We start from the raw sequence: 26,901 nt of genomic DNA on the forward strand, positions 1-26,901 counted from the left end.
TTTTCAATACTAGCTTTCATTTTCTTTTACTCTCACTAGGGTTATGTTATGCACCGACAAACCAAAGCAAATTCCTTGTATGTGAAAACCTAATTGGCAATAAACAAGACTCTGACTTTGATACTTTATGTTTCGTAAACTCCACCTGGGAGTTAATGTTTTGTTCCTGCATATCTGTCTGTAAGGTAGTTATCAGAATATTTACATATTTGCATGTAGTTTGTTGGAAAGCTGACTATTGTTTTCACAGAGAGCCATGACTTCATTTATTAAGATGGTGCTACGACTCACCTGTGCCCGCTCAACTGCCCCCTCAGCAGTAGGAATGTCCACTATTCTGTCTCTCAGAGTGGACAGTCTGGCCTCTAGACCCTCCACCTGGTTTGAAAGCATCTGGCTGGCCTTGAGATTGGCCAAAGCTGGAATAAGACAAGGACGAAGAAGGGGAGAAAACACAGAGTTTGAATTTAAGGTATCAAAATGTTTGCAACACATTTTAACCACAGGGGGGCAGTGAGCAGATTTGGGATTTCCCTCCAGTGTATGTGTGTTTTACGTGCTGCAAGAGGATCCCAGATGTTTGACAGCCTGTTTCTTATAGTAAGTTTAGCTGTGCTCCTCTAACCAACTTATGTATGTCAATCGAGCAAGATGATTTTAAAAATATACTATAAAATCCCAGCTGTCTAACCCAAATGCAAAGGTGATTAAATAATTACAAAAGTGCCCATTTTTGACTACTTCAACCTCATTTATATATGACGTTTATGTTTCTTTCTGTTCCTGCTCTTCTCCTCGACTGTCTCTTGTCTCCTCTCCTTCTCTGTCAGCGTTTTAATTACCAGGTGATTTAATGCTTACATAATCTGGCTGTGTTTATATATACAAAGAGCAGAGATGGACCGTAACTTGGAGAAAGCAGGGGGGGAACCAGAGAGAGGCCCCGGCGAGAGGCAACCTGCCCTCAAGCAGAAACAAAATGGTTTTCCTTGGCTTTCATCCAAATCCTCAGAGTCATAAAAGCCCATGAGGCACAGATACACACGCACACATACACACACACGCACCTTTGGTCAAGACCGTAGACGAGTCAAATCTCCCTTTACAGACTCCTTTTTGGCCGATAGGAGAGCATGTAAATTCAAGACGTAAAACGGTGACTGATTTTCAGGACTGCTCCAGGTCTAAGTCACGTCCTCAGGTGGAGATGGAGCTGGCACAGAGGGACGATCTTACGCTCAATCGCTCACGTACACACTCACGCGTCTGTGAGCTTTTGGAGGCCATATAAGGGCATCATCCATTACTTGTGGCTGGCCAAGGATTCATATAAAAAGCTGATGTCAAATTTACACAAGCCCTGTGGGACTGAGCTCTGCTGATCTTAGCTATCACTCTTGCAGTCTCCCTATAAACCTGAGAGCTTTGAGCCAAGAGCAAGCAGAGAGAATGGGTCTTTGTTTTAAGGAAGGCTTAAATATCCTGCACTGCAGCTCTGTGAAATAGGAAGATGCCTCAAGGCTGTCAAATCCCTTGAAAAGCATATGGTACTGTTAATACAGAGGAGTTTCGGAACAGGTTTCCTCTGCACTGGTTAAGCAAATCATTTTGATCAGCACAAGTACCTTTGTTGACCTCTTGCTCTCTGTTCTGTAGCCGCTGCAGTGTGGAGGCGTGATGAGCAGATACCACCACCACGTTGTCTTTCAGAGAAGGCATGGCTCCTAGTGACCCCACCTCTGCAGAAAGCTGCTCCAACCGTGGACTCGAGGCAGTGACCTGAACAAGTCGGGACTGAAGAGCATAAGAGAAAGACAAATTAATTTGTAAGTGGAGAATTGTTCAAGGACATTTCAGGGAAAATGTCTGTACATCCACACAGAAAGGGAAATGTTCTAAACTTGGCTCAATAAAAGTATATTCCCTTGACCTTAGTACAAGCCTATGGTTAGTGGTTTCCTTGAACATTACAATGACTTCTGTTTAATAATGATGCAGAATGATGAGACATGATGGAAAGTTTATGTTTCAGCAAATCATTTTGCTTGTATTTGATTTATTTTGTGCTAGAAAGCAAAGTCAGTGTCTTCTTGAAGTTACAGTTGGTAACTTTTGTGAAAGTTACTTTTTGTCATATTTGCTGAAACTGTCACCACATTTACAAAGTAGTAAATGTGACAGATAATCTGTGAAAAAAACATGTTGTCACTAGTGTAGTGATTCTAATGACATTGCTAGAATCTACTGGGCTTATGGAAAACAACCAATCAAAGTCGAGGAGTCACTAAGCAGTTATCAGTTATGCCAATCAATCCTTATCCAAAATTGTCAAACTGGGCAGCGCAGATCCTAGAATATAGATCAAGACTCTGTAACTGCATTGCCTAATTCACACCTAAAACGTTTTCAGAAACATATTTTAGCTCTGTGTTTTTGCCCGGTATTAGACAGAATTGTGAACTCATTACACGCCGTTTCAATTTTCAGGCTGACGTTGCATCTGCTCTTTTTATTTATTTTATTTTATCTATTTAACCTATATCTAACCATAACCTCTAACCCATTTCTGGAATGGATGCCTGAATCTGACATCAGTTCAAGTTCACACTGATGCATTACACCAACATACTGGTTTTGCTGAGGTTTTAAAAGGGAAGAAGAGCAAAGTAGAACAAAATATGATGTCAGGTGATAATTAGATGACATGTCAAATTGGAACAGCCTCCGTGGCAGCATCTATCTTGTCTGAAGCATTGCCATTGTTATTATTACTCCTAATTGGTTCTGGCACACCGCTTAACAACATTTGACTAGAGCATTAGTCCTGCCCATAGCTAATCAAATCCCCCCGCAGCGCTCATTTGGGGTATAATTTTATTTAACCAATATACCGCCGTTTCTTGTCAAAATGCCATAAGAATCAGTCAACTCAAACTTGTGGAGTGGAGTGGGCTGATTCAAAGGTCTGGACCCTGGCAAATTCTGTTGAGGTGTGAAATCAGAAAGTTTGTGGCCCAACCACCATGTAAAAAACAGTCATGCTGAAATCCCACCTCCCACAGGTAGTAGCAAACGTCCTTATTTACGGCTAAACAGCACACTATAATACGTTTCTGAAAACATTTGAGGTGAGAATTAGGCAAAGCAGTAACAGAATCTTGATTTATATTTGATGAGTGTGAGTGAGTGTTTTTTTTCAGATACTGTCTCATTTACTACTTTATATTTGTGACAATTTCATTCAATATGACTTAAAGTTGTTTTTATAAAAGTTACCAACTGTAGTTGAAACGAATGAATCATTTTTGTTTCTGCATAAAAATGAGGCAAACCTGCAGCACACATGGCAACAAAAAGTTAGTCTGGAGAGAAATTCACAGGTTACTGGATGGAGTTAACTTTTAAACTGACAGGGTTTACACTCACTGCTCAAAGTGAATTAGTCATGAAATTGAAAAATCTTAACTTCACACTTCAGGACACATCAGGAGGAGTTTTATCCATCTGACTCTGTACAACGTTCACTGACTTTGCAAGCATTTGAGACACTCTGTAACTTTGATACATCCCTTTTTGGCCCTCATGGTTGTTTTGATCTATGACCGCCTTCTTAAGTCTTTCATCTCTGCTGTGGAAGCTGAAATGTTTATAAAGTAACTGCAGCTGAATGCAAGAAGATTGATAAAAAGGGTCGGAGGTGAAATTCAGGATTTAAGTCGACGACGATGACTCTTACCTGACATTCTCCACTCAGTCTTCTGAGCTCGTCCTCCTTGCACTTTTCTACAGCTGAGGCCGCGTCCAGCCACCTGTCCTGTTCCTCAAAGGCTCGGTCCAAGTCCGCCAGCTCTGCAGACACAGCTTTGACCCGGCTTTGGGTGTGAACTCGCTCCCGGGCTGCCTGCAGCTCCCTTGCGCACACCTCCCACTCAGTTTGGATCAGGTCTATATCTGCCCTCACAGAGTCCACACACACTCCCTCTGCAGAAGACAGAAACACAAAGATTTGAAGACTTACTTCAAATGCACTTCACAAATAATTAAGTAGACTTTGAATGGATGTCTACATCATTTATTCAGAATGTGTCACAGCGTGTGTTGTGAGTTTTTGGTGTGAGCAAGGGACCCTAGCAAGAGTAAAAACAAAAAATTGGGAAACAGACACTTCAGATGAGAGAACAGCAGATACAAGGGAATAAAATAAGTTAAGTTTAGTCAAAAGTTTGGTGTTTAACAAATCTAATCCAACTTAGTAGTGCCACTCCACTACCCCTCACTGCCTCCGGAATAGTGTAAACACATAAAAATCCTGAGTGCCTCTTCATTTCACTGAACAGTTATATGAAGTCAGCAACCCTGCGGGCTGACAGATTTTTACTATTCTGTCCACAAACAAACACACACAAACAAACACACAAACACACACACACACACAGATTAGTGGCATATAAAACAATTTAAAAAACATAGGCTTGTAAATACCCAGAAAATACCAAGCAGCTGTGGAAAAGTAGTAAAATCTTATGAGACGAACACAATTTAACAGGGAAATGGAAGATTTTCTGTTACGGGCAGTAGTCACAAGCCACTGAGAAATGATAAATATGAATCTTTGAACACTTCAGTGGAATGTGTTTGACAAACTTGGGTGGATTTGTGTAAAATAATTGTTTGGTTTATAGGGTATTAAATGCAGGATTTCAATGTCAATGAGCAAGGACAACCTCCTGTTTCCTTCATACCTCTCTCCAGCTGGTCAATCAAGACTCGGCCCTCTTGGATCACTTGACTAACGGTGGCGTCCTTTGCTGTGAGATCCAACTCCAAACCCTGCAGTGATTAGTCAACCAATATTTGAGGTGTCATTTTTAAACATGTGCTCTAACTTTAAGTTGAAATTGTTTGTCTTTAAGCTGTATTATGTGCAAATTTACCTTAAGTTTCTCCTGCATGTCTGGTGTGTCAGGTGTAGTGTCAGGGTGTGTGGAGGCCAAAGCCTGAGCAGAGGCCTTCCATGTCTTAATCCAGCTCAGGAGGTCAGAGAGCTTATTTTCAAACCTGCAAAACACAATGTGAGCATTAGTAGGTATTTGTGCATCTTTTATTATTTCACTTTTCTGGCAAAGGAGATATAGTCTGTATATGTGTGTCCCAGTTCTTACAATCGTCTGACTTCTGCATCCGTCTCCACCAGTCGTTTCTTAGGGGGAGCAGGTGGGGCCAACTCCTGGTCACCGATCGATGCAACTTCAGTTACAGCAACCGTATCCACGACGACCTGTTCTTCCATCTGAGTCATCCCGGCGTCTGTCACAGCTTCCATTACCTTAGCAGCGAGTTAGTGCATCAGTGAGAATGGGACAGAAATAAACAACAGTCATAGAGTGATGACAAACAAGTAATTTGTTTTTTGTGAGTAACTATAGTTAACAATTTTTTTTTTTTTCAAGGAAGCTTTGTTGTATTTTGTCTTCTTCCAAAGGGATGTAGCTTCCCCAACACTAATCTTGTCATCACAGGTTATAGACTCTGTAGTTTAGAGCCTGTCATTGGCTGCCCATCTCATGAAGCATGTTACTGTTTAAAACAACAACATTTGAGCTAGCAACCTAAACACTAAAACATCTAATGTTTTCTGTGGCTTTTTGGTGGTTTGTTTTTGCAAGAATGTATCTCTTTTAGTCCTCACCAAAACAGGTTCCCTCCAGACATTATTCTGCAAAGGCACGGTCGTTGCATTCTGGGCTTAGCACTGCCAAAGATTACTGTGATTGGTTTAAAAAAATACAAACAACCAAGAGCATTTTTTCTCTTAAAGCAGATTCATGATGGTTCAGCCCAACCTTTCTTGAGCACTGACATTGACTGCTGCATGTTTATATTAATCTATATTCTGATGCCATGCTAGCTTTCTCGGAATAAGCAGCCGTGCACTTTGTGCATCAAATTGCCACAGTTAATATCCATGTATCTCTCTTATCTCAGGCGTGTTACTTACTGTGACATTTGTTAAGTGCAGTAAACAAGAGGAAGAAATCCCCTCTGAATAAACTCATATGCGAATAAAGGACACAAAAACACACACACACACACCTGGAAGGAGCAGTCCTCTAGCTTTTGCACAAGGTTGTCCCATCTATGTGCCAGCTCCTCCGTGTCGGTCTCAATTTTGGCTCCCGCCTCGGGACTTCGCAGTAGCGATAAAACATCCTGTCCTGCATCAGACAGCTGGTCGAGAGTCCTCCTCTTCTTCTCCATGTCTTCCTTTAAAATCTACAGGATAAAATCACAAAAAAATCTAAGACTGCACTAAATATGCAAACCGTATTGTTCAAGTTCACAAAGTAAAGGTAGTTCGTTATTAAAATATCTGCTGCAGCAGCACGGCAACTACAAAGACTTGGCAGCCTACTTACTGCTAATCGGCGCACATTAGTATTCATTTCACTTGGGTCCTTAAAGTTGGTGGTCTGTACTTCACTCAAGGCCTCCTCTTTTTCTGCCAGCCAAGCTCCAAACAAACTCTACAGAAGAGGAAGGGAAAAAGCGTTAACTTAAAATACTTATTACAAACAGAGACCTGGTGTCCTAGAGCCTATAGTTTACGAGTGTAAAACATTTTGAAATCTGAATTTCAGCAGGCAGGTCAACACTTTAATTCAAAACCAGTCACATTTCCAACTCAAACAACAGTGTGTTTAGTGTAAGATGAGAATTGCAGAATGAAAAAGGTGAGGTTGGGATGTAAAAGTTTCGTCAAACCAAAAATGGTGGCTTTGAAATACTGACAGATTCAATGTGCACTAAAAGGACTAAGTTATGAAGGGTTAACTCATGAAGTAAAGAACACTCTGTCCTTCACTATAGTGTCATTCTCTTGCAAACACTGAACAGTTTTAAAGATTTAAATTACATCGTGGGCTTTTCTGTGCATCTCAATATAGCTTAATGAGGGTAGGAGTGTTCAAGCCGTCCATCTTAACTGATTACTTAACTTGACGAGGGTAAGGAGGACAATGCACATGTAAGTGTAAGAGAGAGAGCATTCACATGTCCTACCTGGTCTGATAGAAGCTGCTGCCACACCATGAAGACTTCCTGCAGCTTGTGCCACCTCTCCTCTGTCCAGCGACACACAGCCGCCCAGCGCTCACCCAAAGACTTGAATGTAGAATAAAGACAAACGTTAATACAAACATGGTTGTTCACAGAAACATCGTATTTGAATACAGCAAATTTAAACCTCTATGTCCAAATATCCCTGAAATCTGAAGCAGCTTCTTTACTTCCAGACTTTACGTATAAAAACATAAATATACATTTAGAAAAATGTACCATGTTATTATTCCTGAACTGGCATTAAAGAGCAGATATAAGACTCTCGTTGAACTGACACATTTATTCAGATTATCCGGCAGACAACTCACTTGTAGTTGTTCCTCCAATGCAGCAGTGGCGCTCTCACCGCTGTTCTCGTCAACCACGACCACCATGTGCGTTAGAGAGTTGACCTTCACCTGCTCCGCCTCCAGGTCATTCTGAAGCTCCTAAACACAAACAGTGAATTCAGCACAGTAACACATTATCCATTAACAGAGCAGGCAGAGATGCTGCACAACTTTATGGTGACACCATGGAGTGAATGAGTCATGAAAGTTCAGGATTAAACATGTGACAAAGCTGTCACAAGACTTGTCTGTTTTAAGAGCAGTGTATTGCGGCCATGACAGTTATTTTTACTGCATATTCTAATACCTGTCGTGGTTAAACTAATTTAACTGTCCTTTGTTGACTAGCTTAATGCAAGATAAGCACTTTAACAAAAAATGCTTGAATGGAAATCTTTACTTTGTGCTGCTCTATCTGTAATTTGTAGAGCTCCAGGTCTTTAGCTGCCGGTTCTGTCTCTATCTTTCTGATTCGCTCCTCTGTCAGCGTCAGCCAATCAGAAAGCTGCTGCAACTGCTGCTGCTGGAGATCCATCAGGACTTCATGGAGCCTGCAGAGAGAGAAAGTCAGGACAGAGAGTCAGTCAGGTGGGTGTGTGGAGGAAGAAATGACATGAAATTTATCAGCATAATCAGCATTAACGTATAACTTCCTTTTCAACTGTTTATTTAACTGACTCACCATGACACAGACACCAGAATTAAAGACAATGCTGCACACAGACTCCCCAGACAGTGAGCCATGCCACACACAAGCACATATACTTTGAGTCAGGGTCAACAAATGCTATTGTGGGGGTACACAGTGGCTCAGTGAGTAGAGCAGGCGCCCCACATACAGAGGCTGTGTCCTCACTGCAGCGGCCGCAGGCTTGATTCCGGCTTCGGCCCTTTGCTGCACATTAACCCCTCTCTCTCCCCGTCACAGTTCACCTTTACTATCAATCAAAGGCATAAAAGCCCCCAAAAAATCTTTAAAAAAAAGCTCTTGTGGACATCATGAATACGATTTATGATGAATTGGTGTGTGTGTGTGTCAGTGTGTGTGTGTGTGTATGTGTGCATGCTTGCATGCGCGTGCATGTTTTTGAGGCATCATAAACCTTGATAACACAGATTGAGTGCTAGACTTGTTAGGCCTTGGAAGGCTCAAGGCTTATCAGGTGTCACCTTCACACAGTTTGCAGCCATGTGCATTCTTCACAGGAACAACTCATAAAACATCTGAGAGAATTCAGAAAAAATGATCAATTTGTGCCTTAAGATGGGATGGCACTGCACATCACAAGCTAGAATTAACGCCTCGTGACTGTATGCCTCAGTTGCAGTTTTAGTTTACATCCATGTCTGTCCAGACTCGTATGTAGCCATGACAGTTGGCAATGTTTCAAATATAGATGCTGCAAAGAAGCCTTTCACCACCTTATTCAATTAGTTCATCCTTGAGTCCAACTGGACATTTGTGCAAAATCTGAGGCAATATTTCTTCAAGGTGGTTTTGAGATATTGCATTCATGAAAATGAGACAGACTCAAGGTCACACAGACCTTGACCTTAAGCCACCAAAATCAAATGAGTTCCAAGTGGAAGCGAGAAAATTCCCTCACGGTGTTCTTAAGATAACATGATCACGAGAATGGGACAGACAGAAATCCATAAAACATAATGCTTAGCACAGAGGCATAAAATTCCTTACAGACTTTTGAGTTTTAAGCCTTATTTTTCTTTTTTATTTCTGTTTTTAGGTGACAGCACAATGAGATTATCTCACTTGTTTTCAAAACAAATAAACTAAACCTATGTCATATTTGCAAATTAACAGCAGTAAAAAGATTACAGCAGTATCCTTAGAGCACAACAGCAGGTGTTTGTGTATATATATCTACCTGGCCTGTCGGTCCATGCTGGCCACTCGGAGGTTCTCCCAGCGGGAGTTGAGGAGGCTCATCTGCTCCCTGATTTCCTCTTCTTCCTCATCTGTCAGATTGCCCTGGGCAATCAGTTGGTTACCTGCCTGAAGCACATTACCCACACTGCTCTGGTGCGCTGTCAGCTCCATCATAAAGGCCTTTTGGGGGAGAAGAGATAAACAGCTATGGTAAAAAAAAAATGTACTGCACATCCTTAGAACCAATGTTGGTCTTCCAGAGAGGCTATCTGCTATAAAAAATTAAAAAATAATATTAAATATAAATATCTGTATGCGCGCTATATTGAGTTAAGGGAGACAGTGTATAACCACACGCCCTTAAAATTATCCAGCTTCAATCTAATATGGAAACCTAACGCTTATATAATCTGAGGCAGCATGCTGGCACTTAGCACCCACATACTGAGATCTAGAAACAGTATGTTTTCTCCCCACCCTGAAGCTTCACTAGGTATAACTCTTAATGATGCCCCCCGGAAGCACTGGGCATCACCTCTGCACCCTTGCATTTGCAAGTGTTGCTATAGCAACAGTCAGACAATCCTGCAAGTACAAACTAAGTAGAAGTATCCATCAAGTAGCCAACTGAGGCCAACTGCAAAACAAAAGAGGAAGACGCTTCAAGAAGGAACACAAGAGCAACTTTAGTTTGGTTGTTTCTTAATTCCGAAGAGAAGAATCTTTTTGCTGGTTCTTGTTCTATGAAGCCCACTGAATTGAGTTATTGTCTATTTTTATGTGAGCACTCTGGATGAGTAAGCATTTTTGACTGCACTTCTGAGCACATTGTTTTTGATTAGACTTTGCCAGAGAAGCTGGAGTAAGTACGTGAACAACGGGGCCGAAAAAAACTGGAGTGATTTTTTCCGACCCCCTGAAAAGCCTGGCTGTTAAAGAGGCTTTGGGTCTTGTTGCTTTCATTCTCACTACCAGCTTTCTGCTTTGACCTGGATTCCAGACATTAGACTTCACAAATATTCACATTTCTGCCAAGGGAATCCAGCCAAAGCCCCTTTACACACATGCACAGACACAAACCTCGCAGCTACGCCTTCTCAAGCAAGCAAGTGAGCTGTGGGCCAGGGCACCATGGGGTGCAGCACGCCACTGTTCTCAGCAGAATTCCTGGCATTCCCAACATGTACGGAGCATGTACTGTTGGTTGTGGCAAGCCTCTATTTCTGTGACACTATCCTCAGTCTCACAGCAACAGAGACTGACAGTTCTTAGACAATACAATGGTTAGCAAGTCAGACAAATATCATGTGTGTCATATATATGACATCATTTGTCTTAAAAAATTATATAAAATTATGTTTCATTCCATACTGATATACTTTATATGCCCATTTAAGGGAAGGCTATAAGCATCGAGTTTTATAAGATTTAAACAGTTTTGCATCCCACTACATGTACATGCACGTTTATATCTCTGCATGCCTTTAGCCAGTCTGCACGTCTCCTCCTACCTCATGCGTGTGAAACTGGTCTTTGACTTCTTCCACGTCGTCAGACACTTCCTCCTGAATTTGCAGGGCATCCTCGGCCGACAGCAGCCAGGTCAGTACCTCCTCTAGCGTGGTCTGGTAGCTGTCCAGGTCCACTTCCAGCAGGCTGTCGTCCATCTCCCCTTCTGTTTCTGTCAAGGTGCTGGGGGTCTCAGGCCGGGGGCTGCTGCCTGCTTCTTCCATTTGCACATTCTGGAAAACATGAGGCAAGGGATGAAGGCTCTGGTTGACCATATTATAGACAATGTGTTTACATCATGACTGTATTAATTAGGTGAAGAGAAAAAAACACAATACAGAAGAGTATGGTGATATTTTGCATGGCAATCATCTATGTTGTACCAAGTACCATTTTTTAATCATATAGTGTATTAGTATTGCAAATACAAATTAACCTCTTCGTAGAATGCATAAATAATAAAAAACAATTTCTTTTTCGGTCCACTACATACATTTTACTGCAATAAAATGACGGAAGCGAGATGAACAGACTTAAAACCTTATCTTATTATAACAGAGGTCAACACCATTCTACCAGAATCATTATGAGCAATACTTCAAGCTGTTTGTTTTTCAGTTGCTGTTTTTTTAAATTATTTATATCATTTATTATTATTTAGTTTCCTAAATTTTATTTCATTTTTGCTTTCCTGATATGTCACATATACACAAAAAAGCTCTCAGGGCAATAAAGTATATGAAACACAGCCACGCCCCAAAACTCTATTTGTCCTTCAGTCTTATTTTTATCAACACAATCAGTTGGTGAGTTTTTAAATAAAGCCAGACATCTGGGAAGGGCACCACACTGCTCTAGAGCTTGCTGAGCGAAGTGCCCTGCCTAGTTAAGAAAAAAACAAAAACAACTGCAGGCCTATTATAGGATGCTGGGAGGTGCCCCTGACATGCTGAGCAGGTCATTCCTCATTGTAGGAATTGCAGTAAGAAACACAGGGCATCCTGGGTAAAGTTGGGTGTGCAGTCAGAGAGATGGATGGTGATACTTCAGAGGAGAAAAAGGTTAAATAGGTTGTCCATAAGATTAAGAGTGGAAAGATGTTTACACATAACCCACGTTATAAAATTTTAGATGTAAGTGCAAAGATAACTTTGTTATGTAATAACAGTAATCTTCTCAGTGCAGTGTTTTTTAACAACAGCCCTGATACGTTTCTTAATGTAATACCATAAAAGAGACAGTTCATTCATATTTTCATCAAAATCTCACTCTTGAATTCCATATAATAAGGGCTGTTACACACTGTATAAACATCTATGGACAACAGAAAAAAACAAACTATTCCCATTTTTTCTGAAGAAAAGAAGGAAAAAGTTCAACAGAGCTCAACGAATCTGTCTGGAGCTGAAATGAACAGTAGATAAAATCTCTGCAGCGGCAGCCGTGCCAAGTCAAAGATGACAGAAATGCTAATGGGTGTGTAGAGACTGGTACAGTAACAAGTCAAATGGACCTTTGTTTTCCAGGCTGAAATTACACAGCAGTAATGTCTTTGTAGCAAACTCAGGAAAAGGTCACCTGCTGAAAATATTCAATGACCTTTTGGATATTTTGGAGTTGCAAAAATACTGTAAGCCCTTATGTTAGACCAGTGTAGGCTGGCAAAGACAAAGCAACAACGAGAGAAAGGGAGAGAGAGAGAGAGAGAAAACTGCAGCCTTGGTCTATTTATTGACTTGAATGGCTATAAAATAGCTGTGGTCGGGCTCAATAGAACATTTTATCATCACCAGATGATTTGCTCAACTCAATCCCAGCATTCATCACTTTTGCAGTTGTGATCCTGGAGCATGTAATTCATTATTGTGCATACATCAGTGCACTTATCATCAGTAATATCCCAGTTGTGACGGTAATGTAATAACATTCAATTTGATCTCAAGCTGATGCTGTTGTCACTAAAAACAATCATTGTTTTAAATCAGCATTAAGAAGTCCACAACAATATAATGAACCTAAAACTAAGGGGTGGCAAAATACAGTTATCAAAAACAAAGAGCCTTTCTTTTTCTTCCACTCAGTCTCACTACCAGCAGCATTACGCATCACTTCCTATGGAGAGAGAGAGAGAGCTGTGCCAGGAAAGTAAACCCTTGTTGGACCAATCAGGGCACTATTTAAAAAGACTTTTCCAGCTCTCGTTCCAGGATGTGTGAAGTATGTGCCCATGGGCAATAAAAACTTAAGAGGTGGTTTCTGGATTTTCTGACTTCTGACTAAAAACCTTTAAAAACTAGCCCCAAGGATGTATGTGATTGAAAGAATTACATTTTGGGGGGGTATGCAGCTTTGGCTGTTCTAGTTGCTGTGGAATTAAGAATATGACCAGGATCACAATCACAAGTTCATAAAACAGCAGGAAAGTCCAAGTGAATTAAGATGTAAAATTAAGACAGCCTAAAATGCTCCCAGATGTTAAACAGTGAACAGTATCAGTATGAGCATGTCAGTCACCCGCCCACCAGCACACAGGCATCTTTAATGCTCAAATAACCTTCCTTGTCAACTCTCTGCACTCACTCCCATTCTCACCAATATATTCCCTCATTTCCTTCCACCCCTTTACAGCTTTGTGTTTCCAGCAGCATGCAGTTCGGTCTGTTGGCTAATGTCAGAGGGGTGAGTCATGGCTCTGCTCCCTATTTGCCTGCGCCTGCTGTGCTTTTCATAAGCAGGGGCTGGAGAGAACGAAAAGAGATGGCTTTTTCAGGGTGGGAGTGACTCATTCTAACTGGCAACACATAATAAGACAGCTCACAGTATTCCTTGTACTTGCACATAACAGCGTCCGTGGCCTTCAAACTGAATGTTATCAGAAACAAAGCACAACAGCAAAGGTTGAATGATCATTTCTCTGTTCACAGAAAGAGATAATGGTTTGTTTACACCAGCAGAGACTGGGAGCATAGGTGTAGATTTTGAAGGGTGGGGGGTGGTTCTGGCAGAGGACACCCGAGTGGCCCCTAATGTGGATAGATGAAGTACCAGAAAGCCATACTTGAGTAAAAGTACAGAAATCTTACCAGAAAATTACTTTGGTAGAAGTTTAAGTCACCTATTAGAAAATAACTTGAGAAAAAGTCTTTAAGTATTCGATATTTACCGTACTTAAGTGTTAAAGTAATTTCATATTATTAAATGTAGTTAAGTATAGGAAGTAAAAGTACAAGTACATGTTGTTAATAAAAAAAGAGAGAATTATTAAGTTTATTTCTCTGTAACATACACCTCCTTAAAAATGGAGCATATATTACACAAAAAAATTAGATCATTTTCACACTTAAGAACAAAATCCAGTTTTTCTTTCCTTCGTATTCCTTCATTTGTGTCTGTCCCTTCCTTATTCCTTTCCTATTTTGTTCTAAGTGACTAAAATGCTGAGGATAAATTTAGTGGAGTAAAAATAAATATTTTATTTAGGAAATGTAGTGGTGTAAAAGTGAAAGTTGAAACATCATAATCATAAACATTTTGGTGTACAACATCCACTATGTTTTGTGTTTTGGTTTTTCTTTGGGGTGGGGGGGTAGGCATAGTACAATTTACATGTGTACATATCGTACACATTATAATACATATTGGCATGTGCAGAACATGATTCCAAAAGTTTTGAATGGAATTTAATTTTTTGTTTTTCTCATTGTGCCAAAAACATACTGAACTATGACCTCAGTTTGGGTATCGAAGAAGCAGGTTTGAACTGTATCTGATCCCAATTTATTATAACCAGTTATTTATTAAGAAACACGGTTTTGATTCCAGACATAAATTCCTGAGGTTTGGACTTACTGCTGTGCTTCTGCCTAAATAACTGGCTACCAGCTGTGAATTTTTAAAAGTTTGCACAAAAAAGAACACCTTGAGAAACAGATGTCCATGGACACAAGAGAGCACCTTTTGTGTGAGCAGTTTGAAAGGCTATGTGAACAGTACAATAACTCCCACCTTGGTCTACACCCACAGGTCCTTCCTACTTTGCCCCAAAATCAGAATTCAGAAAAGCCTGTGCTGTTGTGTGTTTTACCTGAGCACTGAGGCCTGGACCTGATTCCTCAGACTCTACTTTGTATTTGCGCGGCAGGGTCTCCACTTCTCTGATAGCCTCCATGCTCACGTCTTTGGGCAGAACGGCGAACAGTGATGTTATGTACATGATGATGGACTTCTTATCTGGTAACTGCACCGCCACGTCTGAGTAAGAGAGGGTGGCAAGATGGCAGGAGGGAGGTGGATTATTGGCAGAAAGATCAGAGATAGAAATTAAGAGTGAGAAGCAGGAGGGGGAAAGTGGGGAAGAGAGAGGTGAAAATTGCATGAGGGGAAAAGCAGCATGGTAGATGGAGTGAGATTGCAGTCAAGGGTGACAGGAGGAGATTAAATGGGAAGGGAGGAGTGGGGGGAGAAAAAAAGGCAGGTTGAGGCAAGTTGTGCTGATTAAATTGGGCTTTGACACAGGTCAGGTGTGACTTCCTCTTGGTCATGAGTCCTTACAAAAAGCGTCTCAATATAGACGTCTCAAAAACATGTACACTGAGGTTCTACAGGTGCTCCAGGAGAGAGAAAAAAACTTTCTGAGCAAATATGGCTTCTTACAAATCTTCAGCCAAAAACAACACCAAGGTATTTGCTCCATCATGTGTGTATCCAACTGCTGGCAGGACATGAAGGTAAGTTTCATGAACACAGACCACATTTTAATATGTGGGAATTTTGAATAGTAAAATGAACATAATTTCATATCCAACTATTCTTTTGGACTACTATAAAAGGTAGCTGATAGATGCCTTTTCTTTTACAACCAATTGTTACATGTTCATTTAAAAACTTTCTACACTTATTCCTGCCCAAATAAATTCATCGGGCCTCTGTGTACAATGTGGGGAAGTATTTAAAGGAATACTTAAACTCCCAAATAATTTGTGTCTAAAAAACTCACTCCATATTACTTTGAATTTGTGAAGAAAACTTTCTCGCATGCCTCCTGTGGACAAAGAATCAAAAAATTCTTCATGAACTGAAGTCATAGGCGAGAAAGACAACAAATCTATATCAAAACATTCATTTACAAACTCTTACACTACTTGTTCAATACAATCCAAGTCTTATTTATCCAGTCATATGCTTGGTACTTCCCAAACAAATAGCCCATTCCCACAGGGAACTGAACTGTAAGTGAAACTTGGCTATACTCTCTTGAAAGCCAGACTCCATCGGCAAAAACAGTAATATTACCTCACTGAACACAGGAGTTGCTGTCTACCATTGCCGCCATCAGTTAGTGTGTTTCTCTTTTTGTGTGACTTTGGTGTTTTAAAGGGTTAGTTCTGATTCACTAAAGTAACACAATAACAGAAACACACTAACTGATGGAGGCAGTGGGGGACCAGCAGCTTCCATGTTAAGCAAGGTGAAATTACTATTTTTGTCAATCAAGTATGGCTTTGAAGGGAGCAAAGGTTAATTTCAATCTCTGTTCAGTTCCCAGTGGGAAAGGGCTGTATGTTTGGGAAGTACTGAGAATATGACTGGATAAATGAGACTTTGATTTTTCTGCATGAGTTGTGTGAGAGTTTGTAAACAGATGTTTTGATATAGTTTTGCTGTTGTTAAATGCGGTCACTTATGACCTCAATTCATAAGAAATTTTCTGCACTTTGGACTCTCTGCTCCCCAGAGGCATGCAAGAAAAACAAAGTTTTCTTCACAAATTCAAGATTACACAGGGTGAGTAACTGATAAACAAAAGGTCATGTGGGGGTGGAGTATTCCTTTAAAACAGCTCCTGAATGGCCGTACCTTCAGGATCTAGTAGCCTCTCAATAGCCAGCTGGTCTTTGGCTACAGTGAAGGCATGATCCAGTCGCTCAACAGGGCTCATTCTGACCACCTGATCCCAGCTGAATGCATTCGGCCTGAAGACACAAAGAACAGTGGCGATGAGAGCGGTACCATGGAGACTACAACATTCCATATTTCCCGTATTAAGGTTAGTCTCAGATAATTTATAAAACACATATTATATCCATGTTAATATACACATTTATCAAGGCACCAGTACTGTTGGAGTAAAGGTAAATTTGAATCACTGATTAGAGTCAAATTGTTATCTAAATTAAGCTAAATTTATCACATTAATTGTTTTTTAATAAAACAGCTTCTGTTTAATATGTATTAATGAAAAATTGTGTTTTCTATGATTCTATGACAAAATTTGGAAACATATATGTGTCCTTTTTACAGAGAAGACTCTTCTCTTAATGGTGTGGGGGGGGGACTTGTGTTGAGGCCAGTTGAATGTGGAATGTGTGTGTTCAGTGATCCACCTAAACCCCTGCCCAGGTCTAAAACAACACTGGCCTTTCTCACAGCTCACAGGCCTGTGTGTGAGAGTGTATGTGCGCGTGCATGTCACTAGTAAGGACAAGGGGTTACAGAAAGCAGGGAAAACACCCCTGATGCTTTACTCGCTCTCTTTCTTTCACACAAAACAGCGTACACACACGCACAGCATGTGCAAACAGTGGCATGGCAGGCGTAAACAGAGCAAGTCAAGCAGTGTACACACACCCGGCAGGCGCTGACCTGTCAACCTGACCTCCCGCCACTTACACAGCCTGGGTATCCTTGTAATCTCTCTCTCTCTCTCTCTCTCTCTGTCTCTCTCTCACACTCTCTCACACACACACACACACACACACACACACACACACACACACACACACACACACACACACACACACACACACACACACACACACACACACAGAAAGCTTCCTATATATCAGCCAATCATAAATTCCAGGCCTTGAAGACATTTGAGGGTTTTGAGTCATAAGGGCATATGTCAAATATGCAATGTTAACCAAAAGCTGAAAATTCATCCCACAGCAACAAAAATCAGTGTGTCACCATGATCACATACTGTGCTTTAGCAAGACCAAAAAAATGTCTCATCACCTGAAGTGGTGTAGGATGCTGTTGAGAGCCAAGCCGTCAGCCCAGCTGGTGGTGAAGTTCAGCACATTGACTTCTGGGCATGAGCGGGTGCACTGGCGTACCCAACTCAGTAAGATCTTCTCACTGTTGGTCTGCTGCAGGTTGGACATGATATCCTTCATGATATCTTTAACCTACCGGAAAATGGAAAAACACACATTAATACAGGTAGGGGAAAAAACAAGAGTAAAACATGCAATTTCGCACATTTTGATTCTATTTCTGAAACAGGATTCTCATATTCAATCATAAACTTAAATTAGTTCTTTTGTTCTGGTTGTGTATGATTTTCATTGATATGGCAAGTGATAATTATTCTAATGTTACTCTAATGGCAGGCAAAAGCACCAAGAAAGGGTCATATTTTTTCCATCAATACCAGAAAGTATCTGACTGTATGTTTTTATGCACTCAACACTGGAAAAAAATAACAATAGAAAAGAATTCGATGGAAAGAAAATATAAATCCAACATTTATATAGTGTTACAATTACAGGTTCAGGAGATGCCTCTTACATCAAAGAAAAATAGGAGTTGGAAGCCATGTGATAATAGAGGGTGAAGAATGGGAGGAAAGTTGCTTAAGTAGCCATAAGATCACAGTCTATGTGGAGCGAGTTTGACTGGGAAGTCAAGGTTAGTTATTTTGGGACCCTGCAAGTGGTGCTCGGGTTTGTTGGAAGATCCTCACGATTGCGCTCAAGAGGCTATGGTATGGGTATCATACACATATTTTTTGGGATTGTCAAAAACTGCAGAAATTTGTGAATATTAAAAGTGAGATGACCTTTATTTAAGATATTGACTGCCTTTGAATCCACAATATCATATGTTAGGATGTATACCAAACAGTATATGGTCACAAAAATTTGTTTTGTTTCCCAAAGACTAAGATGACATTCTAAAGTGTCTTTTTCATTTGCAACTCAAAGATTTTCAGTTTACTGTCATAGAGGAGTAGGGAAACTACATTTTTTTTACATTTAAGAAGCTGGAATCCAAGAAGTTTGACTTGTTTTTTTTACTTAAAAATTACTCAAACCAATGAATTGATTATCAAATTATTTGATTAATAGCTGACAACAAACTGATTAAGCATTGCAGTTCAAATGTCTAGCATGCACACCACACACCACAGAAGTTACATGGTAACAGCTACATTTCAACAAGTCAAACTTACACAAAGCAGTGGATAATAAGCATGTTTACATGCATGCATGCATATGTGAGCATCAATACTGATTTTCCATCATCTGTTTTTTAATCCCTCTGGATCATCAGTGAATTGTGAGTTCACAGTCAGAGCAAACATTAATGAGCCTTTGTGTGTGTATGTGCAGGATGTGAGTGGAAAGAAAGGAGCAGTATGTGTGTTATCACATGTGTGCTCACCTGCCAGTGTAGGATAATACTCCAGATGAGGCCCAAAGTCAGCTTGTGATTCCCATCCACAATATCCGTGCCACCTATGTTTACCAGATCAACCTGACAGAAATAACAGATGAGAGAGAGACTCATTATATATCAATAAATATCTAAAGGAGATTCATGAAATTCATGCATGCTATTTCTATGGTCTGAGACAGTACAAGACTATTAGTAAACATAAAAAACTCAAAATTAAAACTAAAATTCAAAAACTATTGAGTTAAAACCTAAATTTGTGGTATCATCAATTATAAAGTCTGACGCAATTCATGACAATGAATTGGGAAAGATGCTTCAGATGACAATGAGAGAAGCCATGAAAATGTTCTGAGTATATTGATACATTTTCTGTTTCAGAATTGAGAACACTACAATGAGAAGGTCATTTGGGCCTAAAAAAGAAAACAGACATTCTGTCGGTCCACAAAATCACGCTCCAATTCACCGTCTGTGGAGCAGCTCAAGACTTCATACTCTATGACATCACAAGTTTGAGGCTTACTTTGAGAGAGAGTAGCTCATGTTTACAAGTATTGATTGAGCTTCCCTCAGCCATGGAAATAACATAATCAAATATCAAATATCTTAATTTAGGTGGTGTTCCCCTTTAATAATGCAAGCAATGGTACAAAGTTGAAAGTAGAAATGAATCCTGTTTTGAGCAGATTAGTTGGAAAGCCAACCCAGTCACACACGATTTAAAATCTTCTCAGTGAAAATCTTTTGTTTGCTGTAATCATAATGTCCTTTCAAATTTAAGCTGGTTACAGTTCTTACAAACAAAATCTTACAAAGTAGAGTCCTGCATTGGGTTGTGCACCCAGCGGGTGACCCGCAAAAAATATGTGACTCACAGGTGGTATTTTGTCTTAATTGAATATAATGAAAATCAGCAAAAAATGTTTATTTGAATTGTATTTCATGAATTAGTTTTGTTTTGAAATATATCATCTTAGTTTTACATCTATGAAATGTCCCAAAATGATCACTTTAAATGTGCTGCCTGACCAAATTATCAGTGCATGGTTAATATAGGATTTGTGATTTCAAGTCGAGCCTCGAATCTTGTATTAATGGGATGGGTCAAGTTGCAGAGCATATTGGCCACATCATACGTGCTTTTGGTGGGACAGGTGTGGTATTGCATGTTGCAGTGCCATTTCAGGAACAGATCTTGAAAATCTGACCCATGCAATACTAGTGTAGTGGAGCACAAAAGATTTCTTGAAATTTTTCTTGTTCACACTAACACAGCTGAAAAGTTCTGAACCCTGCATGACTGCACAGTAGATTAAAGCACCCTAATTACACCCCTCCAATGCTACGTCAAATGTGTGTCTGCAACCTCGTCAGAAGCCTTTCATATGAGGTGAGGCCAAGTGCAAAATGATTACATATAAATATTTTGTAGAGGATCAGGGCACAGAGTGGAACATGAGGTCAAGTGTCTGGTCAAACTAAAAAGTGACCTCTCTGTCTGTAGCAGAGCTGACCTCTTACCCCTTTCTAGTTCCAATTAGCTCCATCCTGTCACATCGTCCCTCCTCTCTCAGTCTGTCTCAAAAAAGCTCATATGTGCAGTTCATCATACTTCTGCATTTTATATTTTATATTTTATATTTGTATCTTCTATTTTATCTGTTTTCTTTTTCTATATTTATGTTGCACCAACCCACCAGAACAAATTCCTCGTATTGTGTTAACTATACCTGGCAATAAATCTTTTTCTGATTCTGATTCTGATTCTGATTCTGTGTGCACGCTTCTATCCCCAACTTTTGAATTAGGACATATTGCACTGTGAACTCAAGTTTTTCCAAAAGTTATTGAAAAGTGTAAAGCAACAAGTGCAACAAGCAGCACTCCATCACACACATTTAATCTCTGGTCATTAGACAGCGGAGAGGGAATAAATGATACAGCACTCTTTCTCAGATGAAGCTTTAGATGCATGTTCGATGCACACAGTAAAAAACAAGTTTTTCCACAGCTGAACAAGACATCAACTTGAAGCATATTTCTAGATATATGATGTTTCATTATTTTAAATTAGAAACATCAAGTATCTTTATCATATATATATTAAAAAAAAACAAACTTCTAAAGCCTTATTTCATTTTCTCCAGTCAGCAGACTTTAAAAGCTTGTGGGAACTCCAGCCTTCACTGCCAGCTGACAGTCTCTGTCTCTTGCAGGAGAAAGAGCAGCAGGAGTTGCATGCAAACTGCAGACTCTGCTACTTCCCATGAGCATGGCCTTCCCATTATCTCCCACTGCTAAGGTCAAGGCATTAAGAGCAACTATTGTACACAGAGAGGAGGAGGGAGGAGTGAGCAAGGGAGGCAGATGGACAAAGAAGTAAACAGAACTCTATGTAGTCCACATGACACATTCAAGTCCATATGTACAAATCTGACACTGTCAAACGCACCATAGCCGGTGACTTTGTGGGTTTTTACTTCAACAAAACACAACAACAGCTAAGTGTACTTAGTCTACTGTGGTTCCCTCTTTCTAACTGTACTAGGACATACTATGTGGCTAATATGAAACCCTGCAGACTCTCTGACCTGAATGGTTAAAAACCACTAGATGTATATGTGATTTGGCTTTAAGAATCCATCAAACAACAGCTGACATGAAAACACCAGATACTCACATTATTTTGATGCAGGACTTGAAGTACTTTGTTGACGTTGTTGAGAGCGTGTACTCTGGTGGATCCTCTCTCTTTGGTCTGAGGAACAGGAAGCACAACACAAATCAGTTTATGAAAACAAAAGCAACGAACAGAGTAGTTCCTTGAAAATTGAGTCTATGTCACATTTACTTGCTCACATTAATAACAGGAAGTATAACGGTGCAATGTACAATGTGAGTCATTGGTATGGCATCACTCAGCAGACTGTTTCTTACCATACATTCATTCATCACACTCATTACATTATCAGCACTGTTCACGGGCCAATTTATGGAAAGAATGGCAAGATGAACAGCTGCCAACTGCAAATCCTTTTCAGGTCGTCACATACCTCAACCAATCATTAGCACCCCATTACAGAATTAGTATTCTAGTATCAGAGAGAGAGAGAGAGAGAGAGAGAGAGAGGGAGTGTGTGTGTGTGTGTGTGTGTGTGTGTGTGTGTGTGCGTGCGTGCGTGCGTGCGTGTGTGTGTGTGCCTGCATGTATGACACAGGCAGTTGGAGCTTAGTATGGCTGCATGTGCTAGAAAGCAGATATGCTGTTGGAAGGGTGACAGCGAACAGATACTGATAAAAAAGGAACAGCCCGTCCAAAAAATGTGTAAGTAAGGGCATGGTTTGTTACCGAAGACAAACATACAGTGATGGTCACTGAATAAAAATGTATCAATTCTGCTTATCTGTTTCCCTACTCTTTTTAATAGTGTTCAACAGCACACAAAATAGTAATTTAACTCCCTTATCTTTGAGAAGAAAAAAACGGAAGATAACATATGCAGATAATTCTGCTATCTCTATCCATCTAAAATTGATGACATGGGAGATGTTATGAGTTTGCAAAACATCTGTTCTTAATTTAGCTATTTCTATTCAAGCATCCAAAGTACATCTGCTGAGGTCCCCGGTGAGGCTCCAATGTTTACATCAGACTTAAAGTGTGGGTTTACGTGAGGTAAGGCATGTTGCTTGTTCTGCCTTGAGTGGATGCAGCAGTCATTTTTCAGCTATAAAAACATTCCTCTAATTCAGTTCCACGCATAGCCAAAAAACTTTTAGTGGTGTTACAGCCCTTGCTTGAAATCAGTGTCCTTAAAATGTTGTTCTTGTCATCTAACTTGGTCAAATGTTCTACTCACACAGCAAACCTGTTTTCTTTCATGCCACAGCTCAAGTTTCAAATTAAGTCAAACTTAGGCAAGCATGTTTGAACAACGAAACGATAAAGTGGGGCAAAGGAATGAGTCCTCAAACATTGAAATGGGTGAGCCTTTTACACCTCTGGTTCCCTCGTCTTGGAGTCTATAGGTTTTTTGAATAGGTTTTTGGTTAAATACCTGAAATAAGATCAGTGATTAACACAAGCTTAAAAGGTTTTCACATTTGGTTATTTAAAAGGTGGTTGCTAAGAACTGTCTACATGAGACAACAGAGCATCATCACAGCCAAAACAACTTCACGGTCTCGTTATGGTGGCGTCATTGAAATCATGCAATTGTGGTGTAGATCGATAAAGCCTAACGCTATCTTTTCATTTCTGGTGATCACATTTACGCTTCTAAAATCATTTGTGCGGGTTATCTTGCTGAACAATTACTGTTATAAATTTTTGTTTGCCACTGATCTTATTTTTGCAGTAATCCAAAGTCCAACAAAAAAAGAATCCCTTTGGCTTTTTGTCAAAGGCACCAGGGCAAAGAAATGTCATCTCTGCAGTACTCTATTGATAAGGTAAAGCAGTAGTAGTCAAGTTTAACATATCTCATAAATGTTAAGGTCAGATGACTCATTTCTTAATTATTTGCTGGTTATCTTGAGTCAAAAAGGTCTGTAAACCTTGATACAAACAAACACAAACTCACCAGTACAGTGCCAGTGAGACCCTCCAGCAGGTCCAGCAGCTTCCTCCCATCCCTCAGATCAGAGAACATATCCTTGATTGGTGTCTTCCCCGTCTGATTCGAGAAAAAAGCAAAAGGTTTATCAATAAATTCACATCTACACAGAAAATGAGAGTTGCAATGTGGCTGTAGCTCTAGATGTTGTTACAGCAAGAAATCAATAAATCAGTGAAATCAACAAGCATACTCGGATATTTGTATTTCAGAATCAAGATATTATTAACTATGCATGTGGATATTTATAGTAACTGAGAGAAAATGTTCACCTCAAATCTGACTTGACAAGCTATACAATTTCAAAATAGCTGACACAAGTCAGCTATTTTGAACAGGTCAGTTTAGAGAAAATTAGAAAGCATCAAATAAAGAAAAGAAGACAAGAAAGTTAAGCTGGAAATAACAACTGCTTTCACAGCCATAGCAATAAACACGTTTAAACCATCAAAAGCAGAAAAGAGAAGACAGAGTGAAACTAAGGGCTTCAGAGATTATGTTGGCCCCTCTGAGAATAAATATTTAAACAAGACCAGTTGAAACCTAAACTAAGCATATTTAACACAGTTCTGTTCATTCCAATGAAAATAAAGAGACAGAAAAACAGGATCACACATGTAAATCTATTAGCATTTTGAAGGAAACTGTTGCTGGGCCAAGTAACAGATTAACACACATTAAAAGACACATTAAAACAAAATATGTTTAGCTCATTAGCCTGAACTTTTGCAACAAGGGTTTGTACTTTGTTTTATCAAATTAATATGATATACTGTAGGAAATACAGTATAAGTAAGCAGTATGAGTACAACAACATTTACACAATGATAGGTTAACATTTTAACAGTTTAGTCTACTCCTATGATAGTAGCAAAGCTAGCCTGCTGCAGACCCGTCACCCACTTAAGTGTAAGACAAGAAACACAGATCGAAGTCTCCAGGGAAAGCTCATTATCGAAAAATAGAATAAATATTTTAGGACTGAAAAAACCTCAATTCAATTTCAAGCACTTAAGCGAGTCTTTAATGGTCCTGTGAAATGAAATTTAGCAAACATTTGAGCGCTGGACAATTACAATCCTCTGCATTTGATTGAACCGCTAAAAAGTGGGCAGGCACAGAGTTTGGCACAATACAAAGCTTAAGCAGAGTTCGCTGCTGAGCACACTGTTGGCTTCACACACAATTTCCTCGCAGTTACATCAGGAGGAGGACAAGGTAAGGTGAATGAATTAGACCTCCATCACATTGTTTTGGAAATGAAAACAAAGGTTTTATACTTTAAAGTTTTTCATTTTGATTTAAAGCAGATGAAGGTCTTTGGTTTCATAACCATTAACTCAACTTCTTTGACTACCTAAATAAATACATTTTTTGATGTGTTTTAAGTAGTGCAGTTGAAGTTCATTTTAGCTGGAGAACAATTTTCCATGTTACCTTGGAGAACTGTGCATTTATCCATTTGGTGAATGTTTTCTTCTGTACTGCATCATGCTCATCTGTGGAACATAAAGAAGAGGGGTTGTTAGAAAGGTGAACAGCTTTATCAAAAATTGGAAAGCAGCAGTATGTAAGTTCATTCTTATGACGACAGAAAAGAACATTGTTAACACTCAAACTCCATTTCCACTTGTTTATTTCAGGAGCCCACCAGCCAAATCACGGCTTAAAAGCAACATAATCAATGTGGCTGGAACATCCGCAAATTACAGCAACAAAATGTAGGCAGGATGAGTACTTGGTGTACAAAATGTCAAAAGGTATAACGTGTCAGTAAAGGTAACACACCATGTTGTCCAGAATAAAAGGCCTATCTGCACCTGTCCACACACCCTTGCCCATTTATAATGTTCCCCTGGTCTCTGAGACCAATTGTACAAATATTTCACATTCTCTTCCCGCTTGACTCCCTCCCTTCTGCTATTTCTTTATTCTCTCTAACATGGCTCTGTAATAAGGCCTCATTGTGTGTCAGGCAGAGGGTCAGCTGCTTTGATGTTCCTGGGCGACGGCTGGCTACTGTAATGGATCAGAGTAGCTCATTCAAAGCCTTGGATGTGATGTAGAAAATCACTTTTCTACTTTGTTCGCCTTTCAAAATATTGTGTGGAGGAAAACAATCTATTTCTATCATCATGAATACATTTATATCCTTACAGTTTATTTTTGCTTGTGATATATCAAAGAAAATTACACAAACTTACATATTAAGATAAATGTTTTTCACTCATAACAGCAGATTGGATTTGAAGGCACAAACTGTGTGAGTAGAAAACCATCATAAGGACGGCCTCTGCATATGTTCATACAGTGCATGTCTGTGATAAATAAGTAGAAAATCTGTTTCCACATGCCCATGTAATTATGAGACCATGAATCAATGAACACAAAACTAATCAAATGCATATTTGAATGGCAGCTTAAATAGTTAGCTACATTAATTTGCTGCCTTTTGATGTGCTGATGTGCTTTCCCCATTTAATGCAGGTACTTCAGAATAAATGAATTTTAACATGAAGGTAGTGCTAGTTATGTGTTACAAACAGTTGCAGCCTTATGTTACATAGGAATGCAATACCTGAGCACAAGCTTCATGCCATAAGGTCAAGACAATGTATTGATCCTACCTGGATCTTCATCTGACCAAAATATTTGGATAGTAGGACAACCACCTTTATTTATACATAATGCACACTAATAAGATTAATGCCTCTAACTTAATATAAGGTTTTTGAACTTCAGTGATGTAGACTGATATATATGATGATGAAATTTGTTTTATAAATTGACATATGAAAGTATAGGTTTGACATTTTGAAATATGGCTTTTGCTACGGTTTTCTCTATGTACTTATTTGAATTGCTTAATGTATTTTTTTTTTTTTAAATCACCCTGGTGGTTTAAATAGTTCATAAGTTGCCATCATAGAGCTTGTTGTTTGGGTGCATTGTGTATAAATATGGGTGGGGATAACAC

The 26,901-nt window shown here is 39.6% G+C and overlaps 1 protein-coding gene across 6 annotated transcripts in view; it reads right to left on the reverse strand.

Moving 5' to 3' along the window:
* Positions 1 to 26,901, reverse strand: part of utrn (utrophin) — a 238,861-nt gene that overhangs the window by 191,229 nt on the left and 20,731 nt on the right. For all 6 annotated transcript variants that reach the window (XM_042503021.2, XM_088089085.1, XM_042503024.2 and 3 more), the window contains 20 exons: positions 25,362 to 25,423; positions 23,892 to 23,984; positions 21,989 to 22,066; positions 19,294 to 19,386; positions 17,863 to 18,035; positions 16,702 to 16,817; positions 14,930 to 15,096; positions 10,848 to 11,078; positions 9,335 to 9,516; positions 7,849 to 7,999; positions 7,428 to 7,547; positions 7,060 to 7,161; positions 6,417 to 6,524; positions 6,094 to 6,273; positions 5,163 to 5,326; positions 4,935 to 5,058; positions 4,743 to 4,830; positions 3,737 to 3,981; positions 1,626 to 1,794; positions 292 to 419 (listed from right to left, as the gene is read on the reverse strand). In XM_042503021.2, coding sequence (XP_042358955.2) covers positions 292 to 419; positions 1,626 to 1,794; positions 3,737 to 3,981; positions 4,743 to 4,830; positions 4,935 to 5,058; positions 5,163 to 5,326; positions 6,094 to 6,273; positions 6,417 to 6,524; positions 7,060 to 7,161; positions 7,428 to 7,547; positions 7,849 to 7,999; positions 9,335 to 9,516; positions 10,848 to 11,078; positions 14,930 to 15,096; positions 16,702 to 16,817; positions 17,863 to 18,035; positions 19,294 to 19,386; positions 21,989 to 22,066; positions 23,892 to 23,984; positions 25,362 to 25,423 — 2,774 coding nt within the window. The remainder of the gene's footprint in view (positions 1 to 291; positions 420 to 1,625; positions 1,795 to 3,736; positions 3,982 to 4,742; positions 4,831 to 4,934; positions 5,059 to 5,162; positions 5,327 to 6,093; positions 6,274 to 6,416; positions 6,525 to 7,059; positions 7,162 to 7,427; positions 7,548 to 7,848; positions 8,000 to 9,334; positions 9,517 to 10,847; positions 11,079 to 14,929; positions 15,097 to 16,701; positions 16,818 to 17,862; positions 18,036 to 19,293; positions 19,387 to 21,988; positions 22,067 to 23,891; positions 23,985 to 25,361; positions 25,424 to 26,901) is intronic.

Source organism: Plectropomus leopardus, chromosome 16, assembly GCF_026936395.1.
Source record: "Plectropomus leopardus strain MGB_pleo_1.0 chromosome 16, ASM2693639v1, whole genome shotgun sequence".
Taxonomy (NCBI): Eukaryota; Metazoa; Chordata; class Actinopteri; order Perciformes; family Serranidae; genus Plectropomus; species Plectropomus leopardus.